General features: G+C 41.4%; 1 protein-coding gene across 1 annotated transcript in view; it reads right to left on the reverse strand.

The window, feature by feature from the left end:
- LOC144582099 (saoe class I histocompatibility antigen, A alpha chain-like) overlaps positions 1-24,996 on the reverse strand; it is a 29,437-nt gene that overhangs the window by 1,073 nt on the left and 3,368 nt on the right. The window contains exon 9 of the mRNA XM_078368769.1: positions 678-742. Coding sequence (XP_078224895.1) covers positions 726-742 — 17 coding nt within the window. The 3' untranslated portion in view covers positions 678-725. The remainder of the gene's footprint in view (positions 1-677; positions 743-24,996) is intronic.

Raw genomic sequence — 24,996 nt, forward strand, 5'->3', positions numbered from 1 at the left:
AAAAAAAAAAAAGTGTTACAAGAAAAGAGACAGAGATAAGCAGAGACAATAAAAAAAATGAACCTGAATGGGAGGTATTGCCACCATGTGGACCACTGAGCCACAATACACCAGGAAACACACTTCCCCACAATGTCCAACAATGGTCAGAGAAATAGCTTCCTCAGAGGAAGAGTTCCATAGAGAATTAAAATAGCCCATTGAAACATTGACTGTATAAAGCAGGAGTGGGGAGACATAAGCATGAAGGGTGAGCTTACACACCTTCATGAATGAGCTCACATTTGACATGACATTATCTCTCCTTTCCTGGTGGAGCAGGGGAAGGTGCTGGTGTGATCTACCTACAGTCCTTCCCAAGGTAGGAGGACACTGGAATGATGACTCTACTTTACCTCATCTTGCTTTTCTCATACCTGATGGTCCCAGGACTAGGGATGCAAATACAGTCTAGAAACAGGAATTATTCCTAAGCAGGAAACTGTAAATATATTTTATGTCTGTAATGCAAGAATTCCTGAGGGCCTGGAGAAGGAGGTTGTGCGTTCAGTGCATCTGGATAAGTTGGGGTTAGCACTGAATGCAGCTGTATTGCCTGGGGTCAGATAGCCAACCAGTTCTCTACCTGCATAACCCTAACGTCTGTTAACTGGAATGGGCTGATGGGAGACACTTACTAAAACAGTATTGCTCCCCGCAGTCTAGGCCCGCAGAGCAGCAGAACCTCATGTTCCTTCCATAGCTGGAAATGTTTGGTATAAAAGAAGAAAAGGAGAAATAGCTGAGGGTAAACGAATGAATAAATGGGTTATGTAATGAGGAAAATCCAATGTAAAATGAACTACTCGAAAGAGGCATGAGCAAGAGATGATATTGTCTCTTAGATCAATTTTACCAGATGCCTGAAAGGGTGCATCTACATGTTGCTGAGACTACTCCTGTTTTTGGACTACACCGGGATAATTGTTAATGACCAAACAGGATTCTGGTAACGTGCCAGGTTTTTTTTACTGTTATGATTCCTCCGATATAGGAGACCTGTGATTGGCCAGGCACAGTGGCTCATGCTTGCAATTTTATCATTTTGGGAGGCCATGGTAGGAGCATTGTTTAAGGCTAAGAGTTTGAGACTAGCCTGGGCAAAATAGTGAGACTCCATCCCTATAAAAATATTTAAAAATTAATTAAGCACGTGGTGTGCACCTGTGATGCTATCTACTCAGGAGGCTGAGGCAGAAGGATCACTTGAGCCCAGGAATTCAAGGTTACAGTGAGCTATGATTGTGCCACTGCATTCTACTCTGGGCAACACAGCAAGACCTTGTCTCTAAAATAAATATATAAATATTATAAAAGAGATAATGTGGTCAAAGACTAGGGTGTGATCTGTGGTCCAATCAAAATATTTGGTTTTGTCCCTGTTTCCTGACAAGCAGGTTATAAAACATTTGCAGTCTCCTCAGTGATAAGCATGACTTTAACATGGCAATGAGATGACCACAGGCTGAGGAGCCCCTAGGTAGCTTCAGGATGGGGGCTGCTTGCCAGAAGCATGAAGCTATGATTAGAGAATTGGAACTTTCAGCCCAGTCAATTACTTTTGCAAAGGAAAGCAGGGCTGGAGGTTGAGTTCAGTCACCAATGGCCAGTGATTTAATTAATCTTGCCTACACATGAAACTTCCATAGAAACCTCTAGAGATTGGGTTTTGGAGAGCTTTCCAATTGGTGAACACATCTGTGTGTCCATGTGCTGGGAGGATGGTGCACCTCATCTCCATCAGAACAGAGGCTCCTGTGCTCAGAGCCCTTTCAGACCTCACCCTGTGCACACTTCATCTGGCTGCTCATTTGTATCCTTTATAACCACTGTGGTTTGAATGTTTGTCCAAAAATGCATCTGTTGGATGATTCATCCCCAATGCAACATCTTTAAGTGGTGGGACCTTTGAGAGGTGATTAGATCATCAGAGCTCTGACCTCATTAATGGATTAAGTCAGATCATGAAAGGATCTGAGGCTGTGAGTTTGACCTCGTTTTCCCTCTAACTCTCACCGTCTCTTGCCCTTTTGCTTTGTACCAAATACAGTCTCTTAATCTTGGAATTTCCATCCTCAATAACCATGAATCAAATAAATTTCTATTTGTTATAAGTCATCTAGTCTCAAGTGTTCTTCTATAGTGGCATAATTTAAACCAGGGTCCCTAAGCCCCGGGCTGTGGACTGGTACAAATTCCTGGCCTGGTAGGAACCAGATCGCATTGCAGGAGGTGATTGGTGGGCAAGAGAGCATGAGCACAGGAGCTCCGCCTGCTGTCAGATGAGTGGCGGAATTTCATTCTCATGGAAGCATGAACACTATTGTGAACTCTGTATGTGAGGGCTCTAGGTTGCATGTTCCTTATGAAACACTAATGCCTGATCATCTGAGGTGGAACAGTTTCATCCTGAAACCATTCCCCTCCACCCCCACCACCTCTGCTAGTCCATGGAAAAATTGTCTTCCATGAAACTGGTCCCTGATGCCAAAAAGTTGGCGACAGCTGATTTAAGCTATGACAATCATAAACTGCAATACTGAGTATGAAAAAAAATAAAATTTCAGGGCCGGGCACGGTGGCTCAAGCCTGTAATCCCAGCACTTTGGGAGGCCAAGGCGGGTGGATCACGAGGTCAAGAGATCGAGACCATCCTGGTCAACAAGGTGAAACCCCGTCTCTACTAAAAATACAAAAAATTAGCTGGGCATGGTGGTGCATGCCTGTAATCCCAGCTACTCAGAGGGCTGAGGCAGGAGAATTGCCTGAACCCAGGAGGCGAAGGTTGTGGTGAGCCGAGATTGCGCCATTGCACTCCAGCCTAGGTAACAAGAGCGAAACTCCGTCTCAAAAAAATAAAAAAAAAAAATTAATAAAATTTCAGAACTCCAAACTCACTATACCAAAGGAAAAGGTTAAGTTTGGAAACTGAGTGATGGAAAAACTGCCTTTCTTTTGTTCCTGCACAACTAACCACAAAGATAGAAGATCACATCTCTCCCCATGTGGCCTCCCTCACAAATTGCTCATGGGATAATTCCTTGTGGGGCCCAATATCTTTATTCTAAAACAGAGTTTTGTTGAATTTCCTCTGACAATATAAATTAACAGCTGATCTTCACAGGCACAGAAAAAACAAGACTAGAAATCATCCCTCTACCCACCCAGAGACAAATGCATATTTGACTTTTCTACCCCACAGTTTACTTTATTTCATGTAAAATGTAGATTTACTGAGCACGAGATGAAAGCATAGTTGACTGTTCCTTCTTACTCTCCTGCCTGATTTTCCCCTGTAAATATTGCAGCCCTCAAAACCCTCTTAGGAAAAGCGTGGGCCACAGATGCTACAATGATTTGTGTGTCTTTTTCCAAGGTGCATCTTCAGCTTGGGAAAATAAACTTCTAAACTGATTGAGAACTGTTTTGGATGTTTTATGGTTTGTATGAAAATAGCAACTTTCTGAGTTCTTTGAGTTAGTTTAAGAATTATCAAGGCTTGGGAGGTGAGAAACCCCTGACTCTGCAGCCATGTCAGACAGAAGTGTAGCTAACATGGGACCCGATACTTGTGACTTGCATCTGACGTGAGGACAGTCTTGTGGTGCTGAGCCCTTAAACCTGTGGAATCTGAGACGAACTCCAGGTAGTTAGGGTCAGAATTGAGTCAGATTCTAGGACTCCCAGCTGCTGTTGGAGAATCAGAAAGTTACTTGGGTGGAGGAAAACCCCATCACCATCCCATTGATAGAAGCCTGTGGTAAGAGGAAGCAAGTAAACCTCTACCTTCTTTTGTCCCAGAGGAAAAGATAAACAAAATGTAAGCATTTATTTCATGTCCCTAAGTCTACTAAACACAGGTTGCTACCAGCTGTTCATTGTCCAGACATGGAGTGGCCCTACCTCTAACCTGTAAGTTAGGATTTTCTTTTAGGCCACAGAGGGGGTCACATAAAAACAAATAAATGGATGGAGTACTCAAGATGGCGCTGTGAGAACAACCCAGGATTGGAGCTCTCGTTGAATCTGCAAAGAGGTGAGTCGGAGTTGCATTTCCAGACTGATCTTTGTTGCCCACAGAATGGGGAAACTCCCAAGTATAAAAAAGACATGGGACGCCAGGCAGTAAGTCTGCCTGGCAAAGCCGGCAGCCGGGGCGGCGGCGGCCGGCCCTACCGAGCAATCCCCACAGGGTGTGCTTGTCCGGGTGCCCTGTTGAACCGGCAACCTGAGACATGAGAGGGCTGGACTTGAGACTGAATGAGACTTGGACAGTAGGCCAGCCCAGGGGATTGCAGGGACAGAGCGTTCAGGGTACCCAGTGGGATGAACAAAACCGCGATTTCAAACTATTCCGAGCAGACGGTCCGAGACACTCTGTGGGGAAGGGGCATCCACCACTACCAAGGCAACCCGCCCCAACTGAGATACACGCCCACTGCTGACGCAGCCAGCCGTTGCCGAGGCAACCCGTCCCTACTGAGATACACACCCACTGCGGACGCAGCCTGCCGTTGCTGAGGCAACACGCTACAACGAAGATACTCCACCACAGGGCGTGGCAGAGACCACAGCAGAGCCTGCAGGAACAGGGCGAATCACACAACAGCAGGGCGGAGACTCGGCAGGCAAACAGTGGCTGGTCTGCCTCCTAGCTGGGCAGGACACCTCAACGGACATCGAAAAATAAAGCCCGAACCCCCCAACACAGAGCATTTGAGAAAAAAAGGGTTTTTTAATGAGCTCTGTTGCAGCAGAATCAAACATAGCAGCCTAACAGCCCTGAATGAACAACAGAGCTCACAGCTCAGAAATTGAGCTCCTAAAAAGAACAGACTGTCTCCTCAAGCAGCTCCCTGACCCCTCTATATCCAAAAGACTGACATTTGGCAGGCATCATCCTGGGACAAAGATAGCAGAAAAATAAACAGGTAGCATCCCTCACTGTGCCACAGCTGCTAGAGGTGCACCCCAGACAAGCAGGGCCTGGAGTGGACCTCAGCAGTCGTACAGCGAAGGGGCTAGGCTGGTAGAAGGAAAACCAAGTAACAGAAATACTTCATCATCAACAATCTGGGTGTCCACTCAGAGACCCAATCGAAAAGTCACCAACTACGCAGACGACAAGCGGATAAACCCACAAAGATGGGAAGAAACCAGCGAAAAAAGGAGGAAAACACCCGAAACCAGAACACCTCGCCTCCTAGAAAGGACCAAAACTCCTCACCAGCAAGGGAACAAAGCTGGACGGAGAATGACTGTGATGAAATGATGGAATTAGACTTCAGAAGGTGGATAATGAGAAACTTTTGTGAGCTAAAAGAACATGTATTAAATCAATGCAAAGAAACTAAGGAACTTAAAAAAAGATATGAGGAAATGATAACAAGAATGGATAACTTAGAGAGGAATAGGAATGAATTAAAGGAGCTGAAAAACACAATACGAGAACTTCACGAAGCATGCACAAGTTTCAATAGCCGAATTGACCAAGCAGAAGAAAGAATATCTGAAGTCAAAGACCAACTCAATGAAATTAAACGAGAAACCAAGATTAGAGAAAAAAGCGCAAAAAGGAATGAACAAAGTCTCCAAGAAATGTGGGACTATGTGAAAAGACCTAACCTACGTTTGATAGGTGTACCAGAAGGGGACGAAGAGAATGAATCCAAGCTGGAAAATACTCTTCAGGACATTATCCAGGAAAACTTCCCCCACCTAGCAAGACAGGCCAACACTCAAATGCAGGAAATACAGAGAACACCACAAAGATATTCCGCAAGAAGAGCAACCCCAAGGCACATAATCGTCAGATTCAACAAGGTTGAAATAAAGGAGAAAATACTAAGGGCAGCCAGAGAGAAAGGTCGAGTTACCCACAAAGGGAAGCCCATCAGACTCACAGCAGATCTCTCGGCAGAAACACTACAAGCGAGAAGAGAGTGGGGGCCAATATTCAACATTCTTAAAGAAAAGAACTTTCAACCCAGAATTTCATATCCAGCCAAACTGAGCTTCAGAAGTGAAGGAAAAATAAAATCCTTTGCGAACAAGCAAGTACTCAGACATTTTGTCACCACCAGGCCTGCTTTACAAGAGCTCCTAAAAGAGGCACTACACATAGAAAGGAACAACCAGTACCAGCCATTCCAAAATCACACTAAATGCTAAAGAGCATCAACATAATGAAGAATCTACAACAACTAACAGGCAAAACAGCCACTTAGCATCAAAATGGCAGTATCAAATTCACACATAACAATATTAACCCTAAATGTAAATGGACTCAATGCACCAATCAAAAGACACAGACTGGCAAATTGGATAAAAATCCAAAACCCATCAGTGTGCTGTATCCAGGAAACCCATCTCACATGCAAGGATACACAAAGGCTCAAAATAAAGGGATGGAGGAAGATTTACCAAGCAAGTGGAGAGCAAAAAAAAGCAGGAGTTGCAATTCTCATCTCTGATAAAATAGACTTTAAAGCAACAAAGATCAAAAGAGACAAAGAAGGCCATTACATAATGGTAAAAGGATCGATACAACAAGAAGAGCTAACGATCCTAAACATATATGGACCCAATGCAGGAGCACCCAGATACATAAGGCAAGTTCTTAATGACTTACAAAGAGACTTAGACTCCCACACAATAATAGTGGGAGACTTTAACACTCCACTGTCAATATTAGACAGATCAACCAGACAGAAAATTAACAAGGATATCCAGGGCTTGAACTCAGACCTGGAGCAAGCAAACCTGATAGACATTTACAGAACTCTCCACCCCAAATCCACAGAATATACATTCTTCTCAGCACCACATCACACCTACTCAAAAATTGACCACATAATTGGAAGTAAAGCACTGCTCAACAAATGCAAAACAACTGAAATCATAACAAACAGCCTCTCAGACCATAGTGCAATCAAGTTAGAACTCAGAATACAGAAATCAACCCAGAACCGCACAGCTTCATGGAAACTGAACAACTGGCTCTTGAATGTTGACTGGGTAAACAATGAAATGAAGGCAGAAATAAAGAAGTTCTTCGAAACCAATGAGAATGAAGACACAACATGCCAGAACCTCTGGGACACATTTAAAGCAGTCTCTAGAGGAAAGTATATAGCAATAAGTGCCCATATGAGGAGAATGGAGAGATCCAAAATTGACACCCTATCGTCAAAATTGAAAGAGCTAGAGGAGCAAGATCAACAAAACTCAAAACCCAGCAGAAGACAAGAAATAACTAAGATCAGAGCTGAGCTGAAGGAGATTGAGACAGGAAAACCCCTTCAAAAAATCAATAAATCCAAGAGCTGGTTTTTTGAAAAGATCAACAAAATAGACAGACCACTAGCCAGATTTATTAAAAAGAAAAGAGAGAACAACCAAATAGATGCAATAAAAAATGATAAAGGGGAAATCACCACAGATTCCACAGAAATTCAAACCATCATCAGAGAATATTACAAACAACTTTATGCACATAAACTAGTAAACCTGGAAGAAATGGATAAATTCCTGGACTCCTGCATCCTCCCAAGCCTAAACCAGGAGGAAGCTGAAACTATGAATAGACCAATAACAAGGTCAGAAGTCGAGGCGGCAATTAAGAGCCTACCACACAAAAAAAGCCCAGGTCCAGACGGGTTCACAGCCGAATTCTACCAGACACACAAAGAGGAGCTGGTACCATTCCTTCTAAAACTATTTCAAACCATCCAAAAAGAGGGAATACTTCCCAAATGATTTTACGAGACCAACATCATTCTGATACCAAAACCCGGCAGAGACCCAACAAGAAAAGAAAACTTCAGGCCAATATCCATGATGAACATAGATGCAAAAATCTTCAATAAAATATTGGCAAGCCGAATGCAACAGCAAATCAAAAAACTTATTCACCATGATCAAGTAGGCTTCATCCCGGGGATGCAAGGCTGGTTCAACATACGCAAGTCTATAAACATAATTCACCACATAAACAGAACCAAAAACAAAAACCACATGATTATCTCAATTGACGCAGAGAAGGCATTTGACAAAATTCAACAGCCCTTTATGCTAAAAATCCTCAATAAACTCGGTATCGATGGAAGGTATCTCAAAGTAATAAAAGCTATTCATGACAAACCAACAGCCAATATCATACTGAATGGGCAAAAACTGGAAGCATTCCCTTTGAAATCTGGCACTAGACAAGCATGCCCTCTTTCACCACTCCTATTCAATATAGTACTGGAAGTTCTAGCCAGAGCAATCAGGCAAGAAAAAGAAATAAAGGGTACTCAAATAGGAAAGGAGGAAGCCAAATTGTCTCTAATTGCAGACGACATGATAGTATACCTAGAACACCCCATCACCTCAGCCCGAAAACTCCTGAAACTGATAAGCAACTTCAGCAAAGTCTCAGGATATAAAATCAATGTGCAAAAATCACAAGCATTCGTCTACACCAATAACAGACTTAAAGAAAGCCAAATCAAGAACGAACTGCCATTCACAATTGCTACAAAAAGAATAAAATACCTTGGAATACAACTCACAAGGAACGTAAGGGACCTCTTCAAGGAGAACTACAAACCACTGCTCAATGAAATCAGAGAGGACACAAACAGATGGAGAAACATTCCATGTTCATGGTTAGGAAGAATTAACATCATGAAAATGGCTATACTGCCCAAAGTAATTTACAGAATCAACGCTATCCCCATCAAGCTACCATTGACTTTCTTCACAGAACTGGAAAAAACCACCATGAACTTCATATGGAACCAAAAGAGAGCCTGCATAGCCAAGTCAATTCTAAGCAAAAAGAATACAGCGGGGGGCATCACACTACTGGATTTCAAACTATACTACAAGGCTACAGTAATCAAAACAGCATGGTACTGGTACCAAAACAGAGATATAGACCAATGGAACAAAACAGAGGCACCGGAGGCAACACAACATATCTACAATTATACAATCTTTGATAAACCTGACAAAAACAAGCAAGGGGGAAAGGATTCCCTGTTTAACAAATGGTGTTGGGAAAACTGGCTAGCCATGTGCAGAAAGCAGAAACTGGACCCCTTCCTGACACCTTACACTAAAATTAACTCCAGATGGATTAAAGACTTAAACATAAGACCTGGCACCATAAAAACCCTAGAAGGAAATCTAGGCAAAACTATCCAGGACATAGGAGTAGGCAAGGACTTCATGAACAAAACACCAAAAGCATTGGCAACAAAAGCCAAAATAGACAAATGGGACCTAATGAAACTCCACAGCTTCTGCACAGCAAAAGAAAGTCACTAGAGTGGATCGGCAACCAACAGAATGGGAAAAAATTTTTGCAGTTTACCCATCTGACAAAGGGCTGATATCCAGAATTTACAAAGAACTCAAACAGATTTACAGGAAAAAAACAAACAAGCCCATTCAAAAGTGGGCAAAGGATATGAACAGACACTCTACGAAAGAAGACATATATGAGGCCAACAATCATATGAAAAAATGCTCATCGTCACCGGTCATCAGAGAGATGCAAATCAAAACCACATTGAGATACCATCTCACGCCAGTTAGAATGGCGATCATTAAAAAAATCTGGAGACAACAGATGCTGGAGAGGATTTGGAGAAAAAGGAACACTTTTACACTGTTGGAGTGTAAATTAGTTCAACCATTGTGGAAGACAGTGTGGCGATTCCTCAAGGCCTTAGAAATAGAAATTCCATTTGACCCAGCAATCCCATTACTGGGTATATATCCAAAAGACTATAAATCGTTCTACTATAAGGACACATGTACACGAATGTTCATTGCAGCACTGTTTACAATAGCAAAGACCTGGAATCAACCCAAATGCCCATTGATAATAGACTGGATTGGAAAAATGTGGCACATATACACCATGGAATATTATGCAGCAATCAGAAATGATGAGTTTGTGTCGTTTGTAGGGACATGGATGAATCTGGAGAACGTCATCCTCAGCAAACTGACACAAGAACTGAAAATGAAACACCGCATATTCTCACTCATAGGCGGGTGATGAAAAATGGGAACACATGGACACAGAAAGGGGAGTACTAAACACTGGGGTCTATTGGGGGGAAAAGGGGAGGGCCAGTGGGAGGGGGAGGTGGGGAGGGATAGCCTGGGGAGAAATGCCAAATGTGGGTGAAGGGGAGAAGGAAAGAAAAGCACACTGCCATGTGTGTTCCTACGCAACTGTCTTGCATGCTCTGCTCATGTACCCCAAAACCTAAAATCCAATAAAAAATTAAAAAAAAAACAAAAACAAATAAATGTGCCAGGGCACAGTGGTTCATGCATGTAATCCCAGCACATTGGGAGGCTGAGGTGGGCTTATCACCTGAGGTCGGGAGTTTGAAACTAGCCTGACCAACATGGAGAAACCCTGTCTCTACTAAAATTACAATATTAGCCAGGCCTGGTGGCTCATGCCTGTAAGCCTAGACACTCAGGAGGCTGAGGCAAGAGAATGGCTTGAACCCAGAAGGGAGAGGTTGTGGTGAGCTGAGATCATGCCACTGCATGCCAGCCTGGACAAGAGTAAAATTCCATCTCAAAAACAAACAAAAAATCTAACAAATGTTAGAGATTCTCTCCCTAGAAATATTTCCACACACAAAAACATATAAATGTTAATATAAGACATCAGTGTGCACCCAGATCCTCTGAGATCTTACAAACCTGGGTTTTTAAATCCTAGTAAGAGACAATACCGAGGGAAGATGTGTGAATAATCATTTCACCATCACACAATGCCACTCCAATAATCTAGAATATGAACTGGGATAGACAAACACTTGAGGTAATAACTCATTTTCAAGGGAATGGGTGGAAAGATGTTAGTTATTCATCACTGGTTCATTCAGACACTTCGAGTGCCTCCCAGGTACCAGATAAAGTTCTTGTCTTGGATCACTGTTCCAATAATTAAAATTTGTCATTCTTTTCCCACCCCTCACACTCAGCATGTGAGCCCTCTTATTACATCAGAATTCCACATCATCAATGAAAGGAGTTAAACTCTGTAAAATATTTGAAGAGATTTATTCTGAGCCAAATATGAGTGACCGCAGCCCATGATACAGCCCTGAACATGTGTTCAGGTGTTTGGGGTGCCGGTTGGTTTTAAATATTTTAGGAAGATATGAGACATCAATCAAATACATTTAAGATGTACATTGGTTCAGTTCAGAAAGGCGGAACAATCTGAAGCAAGTGGGGGGTGGGGTTAGTGCTTCTAGGATATAGGTAGATTTTAAAATGTTCTGATTGGCAAATGATTCAGTTATCATCAATAGAAAGGAATGTCTGGGTTATGGTAAGAAGTTGTGGAGACCAAAATTTTATCATGCAGATGAAGCCTCCAGGTGGCAGGTTTCAGAGAGAATAGATTGGAAATGTTTCTGATCAGACTTAAGGTCCATGCTGATGGTAAATGCTGATCTGCTTTTCCTGAATTCCAAAAGGGAAGAGGGCATATAAAGCATGTTCAACACCTGCTTCCATGATGGCCTGAGCCGGTCTTCCAGGTGAACTTTTGAGTGCCCTGGCTGAGGAGGGTGTCCATTAAGATGGTTGTGAGGGGTAGCTTTGAAGTTCATTTTTGGTTTACAAGATGTAAAGTGTTAAGAGGAGACAGAAAACACCTCCCTCCCTAGAAGAGGACAACACTCCAGTCACCCCTGCAGTTGATCATGGACATCAGTCTTAGGCTCCACCAGTCAGATGAGCACCTATTGAAGCTTTGTCATTGTCTTGGGTAAATAACAGGGATTTTGCCATCTTGCACCAAGAACATTAAGGACACCTACACATGAAGAGTGAGCTTGGAAGCAGAGGTTTTTTAATAGTCAAAAGAAAGACAAAGGCAAACAGCTCTCTGGTGTAAGAGAGAGGGATGCCTGAAAGGGAATTCCGGCCTGGAATCAGAGTGCCTTAGATTTTATAGGCAGGATTGAGGAGATGGTGTCTGATTTATGTACGGCTCACAGGTTGGTTAGACCAGGTGTGACATTTACATAGTGCGTGGGAAAAGCTGTTCCCCCACCCTAATCCTATTATGCTAATGGGCTTTCCACTAGGGGGGGTGCCATGTTGTCTGCTCCTTACTGTACACGTGGCTGGTGAAGAGAAGGAAAGATGGAGCCACCATTGTGAACATGCCTAATCCCAGGTGTCCTTTTCCTATTGGCACAGCTGCTGCATTCACCCATGAGAACTTCCAGCTTGCTTGTCTATGTCTGAAGCTTGATTTTACAGGCTGCTCTTTCTTACAAAAGAAAATGATTTGGAGACTGGAATGAGAGAAGGAGACTGGGCAAAGTGAATCTGATTGAAGGTACAGATGGGCTAAACAAGCGGTGAAGATCAGGACCCAGGAGAAGGCAGAAATATAGAAAAGTAAGTGGAGCTGTGGGGCTGCTCTTGTCTTGGGTGATGTTTCCTGATCTGGGCAGTGTCTGAGACCCTCAAGGGCTGAGGGGATAAAGGCTACATCCAAAGGCTGCAAGGGACATATGTGGCACCATAAATCTCTGGGTTTAGGATAGGTCCCAAAGCGCTGACCTGTAAGAGCAAGACAGTGAAGGCCCAGGAGTTACAGCTCAACTTTTGCATGGGTGGTCCAGCAGTTTTCACTGCTCTTATTAAACATTGCAGTTGAAGATCTTCCAAGTGTTAAAAATGAAGAAAAGAAATACACATAAAAAGGTTTGAAAAGAAGGCACAGAACTCTTATAATTTGCAAATGGTAATATGCTGAATGCAAAAAAAAATACAAGATTAGAACATTCTTGACGTTAATAAGATAGCTTTGCAGGGCAGGAAGAAAAAAATTACAGAGGTGTTTTGCACAGACAGAAGATGAAAATTTAACAAATTGATAGAGCAAAAGTGCATTTACATAAACTTCTAAAACTACACCTGACAAATTCTGTACAAGGTATCAATTGGGATATTTAAAAATCCCTACTGAGTAATTACAGAAGACAGTATTTAATAAGACAATTAATTAACCAAATAGACTTGCCAAGATCCTGGCTTGAAGATTTAATATTATGATATTAATTTCCTACAATGCTCTAAGAACTCAAATACATCTCAATTAAATGTTTATCAAGCATTTGTGACACTTATTAAGCTGACTTTAAGCCTTATATAGAAATAGGAAAGACAAAAAATAGCCACGACACTCTAAATAAGAATAACGAGCAGAGAGAATTTCCTTAGCAGATAGGAAGATTTATGTTAGAGTTACTTTAATTAAGAGAGTCGGGGTGTTTAGGAAGGGGTAGTAGCCTAGATCTTTGGAACAGAATAGAAAGCTCTGAGCATAGTTAAAGGAGATAGCATTACAGATCAGTGGGTAAAGGAAAACTATTTAGTAAGTAATTTAAATACAGCTGGTTATCTATATGGAAAAATACAATTGTCCTTATCTCTTGTAAAAACATTCTTTAAAATAATAAAGTAGAATATCTTCATTACTTTAGGGTAGGGAAAGTTTTTTTTTGTTTGTTTGTTTCTGTTGTTGTTTGTTTGTTTGTTCGTTTGTTTGTTTGTTTGTTTTTGATGGAGTTTTGCTTTTGTTGCCCAGGCTGGAGCACAATGGTGCGATCTCAGCTGACTGAGCAACCTCCGCCTCCCGAGTTCAAGTGATTCTCCTACCTCAGCCCCCCGCCACCCCCAAGTAAATGGGATGCACCACTACACCTCGCTAATGTTTTTTTGTAATTTTAGTAAAGATGGGGTTTCTCCATGTTGGTCAGGCTGGTCTCGAACTCCCGACCTCAGGTGATCCTCCTGCCTCAGCCTCCCAAAATGTAGGATTCCAGCAAAGTATTCACCACAGGGTAACCTTTGACAGAATTAAATACATTAATGTTGAGCACCCAGATTATTTGAGGTTTTCCATTCCCCAGTGGACAGTGGTATATGACTAAATGTTCCTCTGGGAAAGACCTGTAGAAAGAATATATCTAGCACAAAAGGGCCTCTGACATATCAACTGGCTTTGGTGTAAGTAAGAATTTCTGAATACCCAGGACTCAAGATTGGTGACTGTTCAGCAGTCCTAGCAGTTTTTATACCCATATGTGTCATGCCTTGGTGAGGGGGCATCCTGTCAGCCCTCCAAGGAGACATGGTTAGGAGATGGCTAAGCAGGTTGCACATAGTGGTTACATTCCCACTTTCCTATCTCTCTGAGCTGCATTCAGACACCTTCCTCTGCAGCATGCCTGTGATAGGGACTCTGTTGATATAGGCTAGTGGTTTTCACAAACTGTTGCATATAGTAAAATCTGGAGAGATTATTTCTTTTAATAAAATCAGGGCTCCAGCATGTTAAACTAGAATATCTGGACCTCTATACTTTTGCTACAATTCCCAGATAATTTTGATACACAAGAAATATTGAGAATCACTGCTGTGAGCCACTGCTTTTTAACTTGACTGTTGATTGGAGTCAAACCTGGAGAGTTTTATGAACAATACTGTTTCTGGGATCCTACTTTTGATGAGTTAGATTTAGTTGGTTTTACTTGTTGATCTAGACCTGGAACTATTTAAAATCTCCCACATAATTTAAAGTGCAGACAAATTTGAGAAACACTGTGCTAGGCCACAGTTGAATTCAGGTTTTAATGAGCTAACAGGGCTGAGTATTAACATCACTCTTAGGTGTTCAAAACAGCACATTTAATCTGAGATACTGAGTGAAGATCCAATATTAATGAATCCAGGCCAATCATATCTCATTTCTCCCTGAATCAATACCAAAAGCCAGGGGAGAAATCCCTCCAACCAGTTCTCCTCCAATTAATGATGGGTAGCTCAGGTCACATGGTCATTTGGTGGCCCATAGTGAATCATTCAGTCTCTACTAAGGCCCAGCTACAAGCCAAAAGCTTTTCTCAAAAGGAGAGTTGTTATCTGCAGAGGGTGGCAAGGCTTTGCTCATGGCTCCCAGTCCTGCCACATTACCTTTTCTCTCCCAGCATGCATCTAAAATCATTCTCTGTGATTCACTTACAGGAGGCTGCCAAAGCCTCAAGGTAGGTCTCTGTCTCCCTCTGTTGGATCGACTGGATCATTTTATTCAAGTGGCAGAGTAACTTGCACAGCATCCTGGACCTGCTGCAGAGCCTTCTTATGTTCTGGGCCCTACTCAAAACTAGCTGCTTTTCAGGTCACTCAATAAATGGGCTAGAGTAGCAAACCCACATGAGGAACATGCTGCCTCTGAAATGACAGTGCAGTGGGTGTTGTGCTTGCCTTTTGGCTGTAGGAGGAGCCAGATACAACATGTTATCCTTCACCTTAGAAGAACTATTTTAATGTGCCCCCATCACTGGACCCCTAGAAATTTCACTGTGGGGGTGGGTGAGGGACTCCTGATTTTTATCAGATGAATTTCCCATGCTCTGACCAGGTAACAGATGTCTTAATTTGTTCCAGTAATAAAACCACATCTGGGACAATGGCTGCATATAAGGTCCCAATCTAGTTAAATTTATAGTTATCAATCAGCATCTTTAAGATTCATTGGTTTTCCACACTGATCAAATAAATCAGATGAATTTGCATTTGATGGGAATTGTTCTGCCCGTATATTTTAACCTTTTGATGATGGCACTAATCCCTGTACTTTCTCCAGAAATGTAATATTGCATGTGGTTTACTATTTTTTAAAATAATGACGGTTCTACTGGATTCTACTTACTGATTTAACCTTAGGAGCCCTCACTCCTTAGGTCAAGGTTCTGGGGGAGTGGCTGAGATGGCTGGCTAAACACACCTAGGATGTGTGACTCTCATGGAGAGGAATGAAAGGGGCAAATAAATGGAGCACCTTCAACTGAAACGTTCAGGTACTTGCATTGGGATTAATCAAGGAAACAACTCAACCCATGGAGCTTTAGATACTCTAGAATTCTGGCTTCCTGGCAAAAGTAAGTGCAGCTCTGGCAAGGTGGGATATTAGACCCCCATACATACTGCTAGGAAAGAGGCTAAATTCACAGGGCTGCAGGCCCCACTCCATATCACGTGACAGGACAAGATTCTTTTGGCTTGGGATTCTATCCACAGCATCAGTGTTGTGCCTAACTGGGACAGAGCTCCCTGGGGAGGGGTGGGCCCCCAACTTTGCTGTTTGTATGACTATGCCATTCCAGCCTTCCAATTTCAGAGTGTCCAAGGCAGCCAGAGGTCAAAGCGGAACCCCAGCACAGCATAGCTGCTCTACAAAAACATGGCCAGACTATGTTTTAAAGTAAATCCCCAATGCTGTTCCTTCTGACTGGGCAAGACCTTCCAACCAGGTTCCCTAGCACCGCCTACAGGTGTGTTTGGGCTGGCAACAGGCCCGTACTTCCCTGAGACAGAGCTCTCAGAGGAATGGGCAGACTGCCATCTTTGTTGTCACATAAATTTTACTGGTGATACCTCCAGATACTGGAAAATCTGAGGCAACTAGAAACTGGAGCAGGTCCCTAGCAAACTGCAGCAGCCCTACAGAAAAGTGGCCAGACTGTTAAAAGAGAAAGCAAAAGAGGAGAAAAACAAAATCGATTCAAAGATCAGCAACCTCAAAGATTGAAGGTAGATAAGCCCACAAAGACAAAAACAATCAGCAAAAGAATGCTGAAAACTAAAAAGCTAGCAGTGAGAACCAGGTTAAGGCTGAGATGGCTGAAACAACAGAAGTAGAATTGGGAATATAAATAGAAATGAATTTCACTATGATAAAGGAGTACACTGTAATCCAATGCAAGGAAGCTTAAAAGCATGATAAAACATTGCAGGAGCTGAACAGCAAAATAGCTAGTATAAAGAAGAATGGCGGGACGCGCTGACTCAAGCCTGTAATCCCAGCACTTTGGGAGGCCAAGGCGGGTGGATCACAAGGTCAAGAGATCGAGACCATCCCTGTCAACATGGTGAAACCCCATCTTTTAAAAATACAAAAAATTAGCTGGGCATGGTGGTGCATGCCTGTAATCCCAGCTACTCAGGAGGCTGAGGCAGGAGAATTGCCTGAACCCAGGAGGTGGAGATTGTGATGAGCTGAGATCGTGCCATTGCACCCCAGCCTGTGTAACAAGAGCGAAACTCCTTCCCAAAATAAAAAAATGAATGTAACCAACCTGACAAAGCTGAAAAACACTATAAGAATTTCATAGTATACTCACCAGTATTAGTAGCAGAATAGAGGAAGTGGAGAAAAGAATCTCAGTGATTGAAGACTGGCTTTCTGAAATAAAACAGGAAGACAAGAATAGAGAAAAAAGAATGAAAAGGAATCAGCAAAACCTCCCAGAAACATGGGATTATGTAAATAAACTGAATCTATGAATAACTGGCGTACCTGAAAGAGATGGGGAGAATGGAACCAATCTGGAAAACATTTCAGGACATCATTCATGAGAACTTCCGCAACCTAGCTAGACAGGCTAACATTCAAATTCAGAAATGCAGAGGACCCTGGCAAGTTACGGCATGAGAAGATCATTCCCAAGACATATAGTCATCAGATTCTCCAGGTTTTAAATGAAAGAAAAAACATTAAGGGCAGCCAGAGAGAAAGTCCAGGTCACCTCCACAGGGAAGCCCATTAGACTAACAGTGGACCTCTCAGAGGAAACCCTACAAGCCAGAAGCAATGATGGCCAATATTGAACATTCTTAAAGAAAAGAATTTCCAACAGAATTTCATATCCAGCCCAACTAAGCTTTATAAGCAAAAAAAAAAAAAAAAAAAAAAGAAATAAGATTCTTTTCAGACAAGCAAATGCCATGGGAATTCATTACCACCAGTCTTGCATTACAAGAACTCCTGAAGGAAGTACTAAATATGGAAAGGAAAGACAGTTACCAGCCACAACAAAAAACACACTGAAGTACACAGACTAGTGACACAATAAAGCAACCATGTAAGCAAATCTGCAAAGTAACCAGCTAACATCATGATGACAGGATCAAATCCATACATATCAGTACTAACCTTTAAAGCAAATGTCTTAATGCCCTACTTAAAAGACACAGAGTGGCAAGCTGGATAAAGAACCAAGACTTATCAGTATGCTGTCTTCAATACACCCATCTCACATGCAATAAGACACAGAGGCTCAAAATAAAAGGATGGAGGAAAATTTATCAAGCAAATGGAAAGCAGAAAAAAGTTGGGGTTACAATCCTAGTTTCTGACAAAACAGACTTTAAACCAACAAACATCAGAAAAGACAAAGGGCGTTACATAACGTTAAAGGGTTCCATTCAACAAGGAGATCTAACTATCCTAAATATATATGCATCCATACAGGAGCATCCAGATTCATAAGGCAGGTTCTTAGAGACCTTCAAAGAGACTTAGAATCTCACACAATAATAGGAGATTTTAGTATCCCACTGACAATGTTAGACAGATCATCAAGACAGAAAATTAACAAAGATATTCAGGACCTGAACTCAGCCCTTGATCAAATGGAACTGATAGATATCTATAGAACTCTCCATCCCAAAACAACAGAATATACATTTTTCTCATTGCCACATGGCACTTACTCTAAAATATATTACACAATCAGGAGTAAAACACTCCTCAGCAAATGCAAAAGAACTGAAATAATAACAAACAATATCTCAGACCACAGTGCAATCAAAATCAAGAAAAAGAAATTCACTCAAGCCATATAATTACAGAGAGATTGAATAACCTGTTCTTGAATTACTTTTGGATAGATAATAAAGTGTTTTCAAATTAATGAGAACAGAGATTCAATGTGCCAGAATCTCTAGGAAACAGCTAAGGCAGTGTTAAGAGGGAAATTTATAGCCTTAAATGCCTACATCAAAAAGTTAGAAAAATCTCAATTCAACAACCTAAAATCACAACTAAGAGAACTTGAGAAAGGAGAGCAAACATATCCCAAAGCTAGCAGAGTACAAGAAATAACCAAAAAAATTAACAAAGATATTATCTCCCAAAGGAGACAGAAAGACACAAAACACCATTCAAAAGTTCAGTGAAGTGGGGAGGTTTAAAAAAATTAGTAAAATATATAGACCACTAGATACACTAATAATGAAGTAAAGAAAGAAAATTCAAATAAACACAATTAGAAACAGTAAGAGGAACATTACCACTGACCCCATAGAAATACAAGCAACTACCAGAACATATTATGAACTCCACTATGCACATAAACTAGAAAATCTAGAAGAAATGGATAAATTCATGGACACATATACCACCCCGAAGACTGAACCAAGAAGAAACTGAATCTCTGAACAAATAATGAGTTCTGAACTTGAGGCAGTAATAAACAGCCTACCAAACCACAAAAAAGCCCAGGACCAGATGATTGACAGATGAATTCTATTAGATGTACAAAGAAGAGATGGTACCATTTCTACTGAAACTCCTCCCTAACTCATTCTATAAGGTAGATCATCCCGATATCAAAATATGGTGGAGATACAACAACAACAAAAAAGAAAACATCAGGCCAATATTCTTGATGAACAGTGATACAAAAATCTTGAACAAAATACTGGCAAACCGAATCGAACAGCACATCAGAAATCTTACCCATCACAATTAAATAGGCTTCATCCCTAGGATACAAGTTTGGTTGAATGGATGCAAATCAATAAATGTGATTCATCACATAAACAGAACAAAAAACCAATACCACATGATTATTTCAGTAGATGCAAAAAGGCCTTTTGATAAAATTCAACATATATTCATATTTTTAAAAAACTCTCAATAAACTAGGCATTGAAAGAACATACCTCAAAATAGTAAAAGCCATTTATGACAAACCCATAGCCAACATCATACTGAACGGGAAAAGCTAGAAGCATTCCCCTTGAAAATTGACACAAGACAAGAATGCCTTCTCTCACTACTCGCATTTAATATAGTATTGGAAGTTTAGGCAAGTGAAATAAATAAAGACTATTCAAATAAAAAGAGAAGAAGTCAAACTATTCCTGTTTGCAACTGACATAATTCTACATCTAGAAAAACCCACAGGCTCAGCTCAAAGGGTTCTTAAGCTAATAAACAACAGCAGCAAAGTCTCAGGATACAAAATCAACGTGCAAAAATTACTAGCATTTCTACATGTCAACAACAGGTAAGCCAAGAGCCAAATCAGGAATGAACTCCCATTCACAATTGCCACAAAAACAATAAAATACCTAGGAATTCAGCTAACCTGTAGCAGTAAAAGATCTCTACAAGGAGAACTACAAACCACTGTTCAAACAAATGGAAAAGTTTCCTATGCTTATGGATAGGAAAAATCAATATCATGAAAATGGCCATACTGCCCAAAGCAATGTTTAGATTCAATGCTATTCCTATCAAACTACCATTGACATTCTTCACAAAACTAGAAAAAATTATTTAAAAATTCACATGGAACCAAAAAAGAGCCCAAATCGCCAAACCAATTCTAGGCAATAGGACCAAAGCTGGAGTTATCATGGTACTTGATTTTAACTATACTTCAGAGCTGCAGTAAGGAAAACAGCATGATACTGGTACAGAAACAGACAGTGTTTTAATGGAACAGAATAGAGAACCCAGAAATAACACCACACACCTACAACTATAATCTTTGACAAACCTGACAAAAACAAGCAATGGGGAAAGGATTCCCTTTATAAATGGTGCTGGGATAACTGGCTAGCCATAGGCAGAAGATTAAAATTGAACTCCTTCCTTATACCATATACAAAAATCACTTCAAGATGGATTAAAGACTTAAATGTAAAACCAAAAACTATAAAAACCTTGGAAGACAATCTAGGCAACACCACTCAGGACACAGGCATGAGCAACAATTTTTTGACAAAGACACCAAAAGCAAGTGAAACAAAAGGAAAAATTGACAAAGGGGATCTAATTCAATTAAAGAGGTTTTGCACAGTGCAAGAAATTATCAACAGAATAAACAGACAGCCTACAGAATGGGGGAATTTTTTTTTTGCAAACTATGCATCTGACATAGGTCTAATATCTAGCATTTTTAAGAAACTTAAACAAATTTACGATAAAAAAACTACATTAAAAAGTAGGCAAAGCATATTAACAAACACTTTTCAAAAAAAAGACATACATGCAGCCAACAAACATATGAAAAAAAAGCTCAGCATCACTGATCATTAGAGAAATGCAAATCAAAACCACAATGAGATGCCATCTTACACCAGACAGAATGGCTATTATTAAAAACTCAAAAAATAACAGAAGCTGCCAAGGTTGTGGAGAAAAAGGAACGCTTAGAAACTGTTGTTGGGAGTGCAAATTAGGCCAGCCATAGTGGAAGACAGTGTGGTGATTTCTGAAAGATCTAAAGACAGAAATACCATTATACCCAAAGAAAGATAAATCATTCTATTATAAGGGCACACGCCCACACATATTTTTATTGCAGCACTATTCACAATAGCAAAGACATAGAATCAACTTAAATGCCCTTCAGTGATAGATTGGATAAAGACAATGCGGTACATATATACTGTAGAATACTCTGCAGACAGCAAAAGGAACGAGATCATGTCCTTTGCAGGGACATGAATGGAGATTGAGGCCATTATCCTTAGCAAACTAATGCATGTTCTCACTTACAAGTGGGAGCTAAAGGATGAGAATTTAGAGGGGAAAATAGAGGGAAACAATATTGGAAAATAGAGGGGAACAGCACACACCGGGGCCTTTCAGAAGATGGAAAGTGGGAGGAGGGAGAAGATCAGGAAAAATAACAAATGGGTACTAGGCTTAAAACCTGAGTGATTAAATAATCTGTGAAAAAAACTCCCACAACTTTACATATAAACAGCCTGTCCTTGTGCCCCTGAACTGAAAATGAAAGTTAAAATAAGGAACTGATCTGCAGATTCTGCTTGATGCTGAGTAGGTCTATTTCAATTACGCAAACTAGCGCTGAGGAAATAATCGCAGGGTGGGTCAGGGGCCCACTGGCCCATGAGAGAATGGTTCATGTATGTTAGGGCTTCCGGTTTTCTATTCTTCCTAATTTAATCTTGGTAGGTTGTCACCAGGAATGTATCCGTTTCCTCCAGGTTTTCCAGTCTGTCAGTACAGAATTGTTCATAATAGGCTCTGATGATCATTCACATCTTTTTGGTATCAGTTGTAATGTTTCTCTTTTCTGATGATCTTTGAGTCTTCTCTTTTTCTTGGTTTATCTAGCTAGTGGTTTATCGCTTTTGCTTATCTTTTCAAAGAACAAAGTTTTTACTTTGTTGATCATTAACGTGGTTTTTAAAAGTATTTAGTTCTGCTCTGATCTTTATTATTTTTTCTGCTAATTTTGATGTGGTGGTTGTTGCTTTTCAAGTTCCTTGGGGTTCATTGTTACATTGTTAATTTGTAATGTTTCTGCTTTTCTAAGGTAGGCATTTATTGGTATAAACTTCCCATTTAGCCCTGTTTAGCTGTATCCCACAGGTTTTGATATGTTCTGTTTCCATTTTCATTTGTTTCAAGAAACTTTTTGATTTCCATCTTAATTTCTCTGTTGACTCAATGATTATTCAGGAGCATGTTGTTTAATTTCTATATATTTGTCCAGCTGCCAAAGTTTCTCTTGGTGTATATTTTTAGTTTTTTTCCACTGTGGCCAGAGAAGATATTTGATATGATTTTAATTTTTGGAAATTTATTGAAACTTGTTTTGTGGCTTAACATAGGCTCTCTCCCAGAAAAATGTTCCATGTTTTCGTGAAAAGAATGTAGTGTTAGATAGAATGCTCTGTAAATATCTGTTAGCTTTATTTGGTCAGTTTAAATCCAATGTTTCTTTCCTGATTTTCTGTATAGATGATCTGTCTAATGCTGAGGTTTGGATATTGAAGTCTGAAGTCTCCGCTATTATTGTATTGGAATCTATCTCTCTTGCTAGATGTAGTAATTTTATAGTCTGCAATCTGTTAGAAAAGAAAATGATTTGGAGGCTGTGTTTCATTAAAAGGAAAACCTTACTGAGGACTTCCATACCCTCACTATCTGCCTAAATAATTTCTTTATTTATTTACTGCCATAATCTGAGCCAGAATGAGGTGACACAGAGAGGCAGGGACTGTGCAGAATTCATTTTAGTAAAGGTGGCTGGGTGGCAGTAGTGATGTCCAGTTTCCATCCAGGTTCAGCAGCAACATCTGTCCTAGCCTCAGGGTCCAGTGTCCAACACCAGGGTGTCAGAGGTGTGAGCGGTGGCGTCTGTGCTCAGCAGCAGGGGCATTGTTCCTAGGAGGGACCTGATCCAGGGTGGGCTGTGGATTCTGTTCCTTGCTGTGTAGTTTCCAGCCTTGTTCTGTGGCCTTCACAACAACAAAATTAGCCCCCAATACCAGATATACTGCTTCATGTATAAATTAGAAAAATTTGGTTTCCATAGTTTGCTCCAAGAAGTGAGTGAGAAATCACTATGTGGAGCAGTGTCAGAGAGCAGCATTCAGAGGTGTTCTTTGTGTGAGAGCCACATCCTGAATTGTCTACCTGGCTTCTGCCCCATGGTGGAGAGGTCAACAGGGAATATCAACTCTCATAGTTGATGATATACATCCTGCCTTTTCTTTCTGTGAGAAAAATCCTCTTTTAAACAGGTTTGAAAACTCACCTCATCTACCCACCATTCTGTGGTCTCTGATCTCAGTGGTTCCCAATCTAACTAATAGGATTGCTGGTGGGGGGCTTAGAAAATACTCAGGCGGCTTCTCAGAATGCCTGTCTCAGAGTATTAGTATGCAAAAGACCAAGGAATCACATACATGACAAGCACTACAGGTGAGGAGGCTGATGTTCAGACATGTGGGATCCACGTGTTCTTTCTATTCCAGGTGTGATCTGGAAACCAGCAGCAGGAGCTCCGGCCTTGTCATAATCCAGAGTCTCTTGCTTGACTCCAGACTTCCTGGATCTCAGCACCACGTCCAGGTGATTCCTGTGCACATGGGAGGTCCTTGTCTAAGCGTCCTCTAGGTGTGGGGTCAGAACTGTGTAGTCTGCTCTGGGTATGATCTGATCAGATCCCTTAGAACTGAAGGTCCAGGGTTTACTCCCTGCATTCATTCTTTTCAGTCAATCACTTCCTTGGTGCCCTCATCCATGCTTGAGGTTTTAAGTATCATTCATATGGTGTGACCTCCTAAGTCTATTTCTCCAGCCCAGTCCTTTCCACTAAACTCTGGAGTTGTTTGTCCAACTGCCACCCCAGCTCCCTCACCTGCATTCCTAGTAGACATTTCCACTGAGTGCCTGGGAGGCCCCCTCCTCAGTATGCTCCTGCCACAGTCTCCCCATCTCCACTGACAGCAGCTCCACCCTTCCTTCTACTCACTCATTTTAGAACTATGAGTGTCCTTGATTATTCTTTCTCACACCACAGATACAATCCATTGGCAAATGCTGTGAGTCTATCTTAAAATGCACCCACCCCTCACCCCCCACCCCCCGCACACTGCAGCACACAACCAGGTTTCTCCCTTCAGGAAAGTACAATTCTTGACTATGGACCCAAGTTTACAAACAAATATGAATCTAAATTAGACTCTGCTTTAGATTCATGAGTTGGGATTGGAGCCAGCACCAAGATCACTGGAACCAGGGCAAGGAGATAGGGCAGGAGAGCAGAGCAGAAGAGGAGCCCTAGAAGGAGGCCAGGAGCTGAATGGGTCTGAAAATTTGGGCCAGAAACCCAGAGACTCCTGTGTGCAGGGGCCGCCCTGGGAGAAGTGACAGCCTCTGTGGTCACAGCTTTCGCTGGACAAGTTTCCAGCAAAGGAACAAGGACAATGGAGCAGTGAAGCTGACCCAGCTGAGGACTGACCACATAAATCCCATGATGGACTCGGCAGCAACTGGGCACAGAACCCACTCAC

Source organism: Callithrix jacchus, chromosome 4 (assembly GCF_049354715.1).
Source record: "Callithrix jacchus isolate 240 chromosome 4, calJac240_pri, whole genome shotgun sequence".
Classification (NCBI taxonomy): domain Eukaryota; kingdom Metazoa; phylum Chordata; class Mammalia; order Primates; family Cebidae; genus Callithrix; species Callithrix jacchus.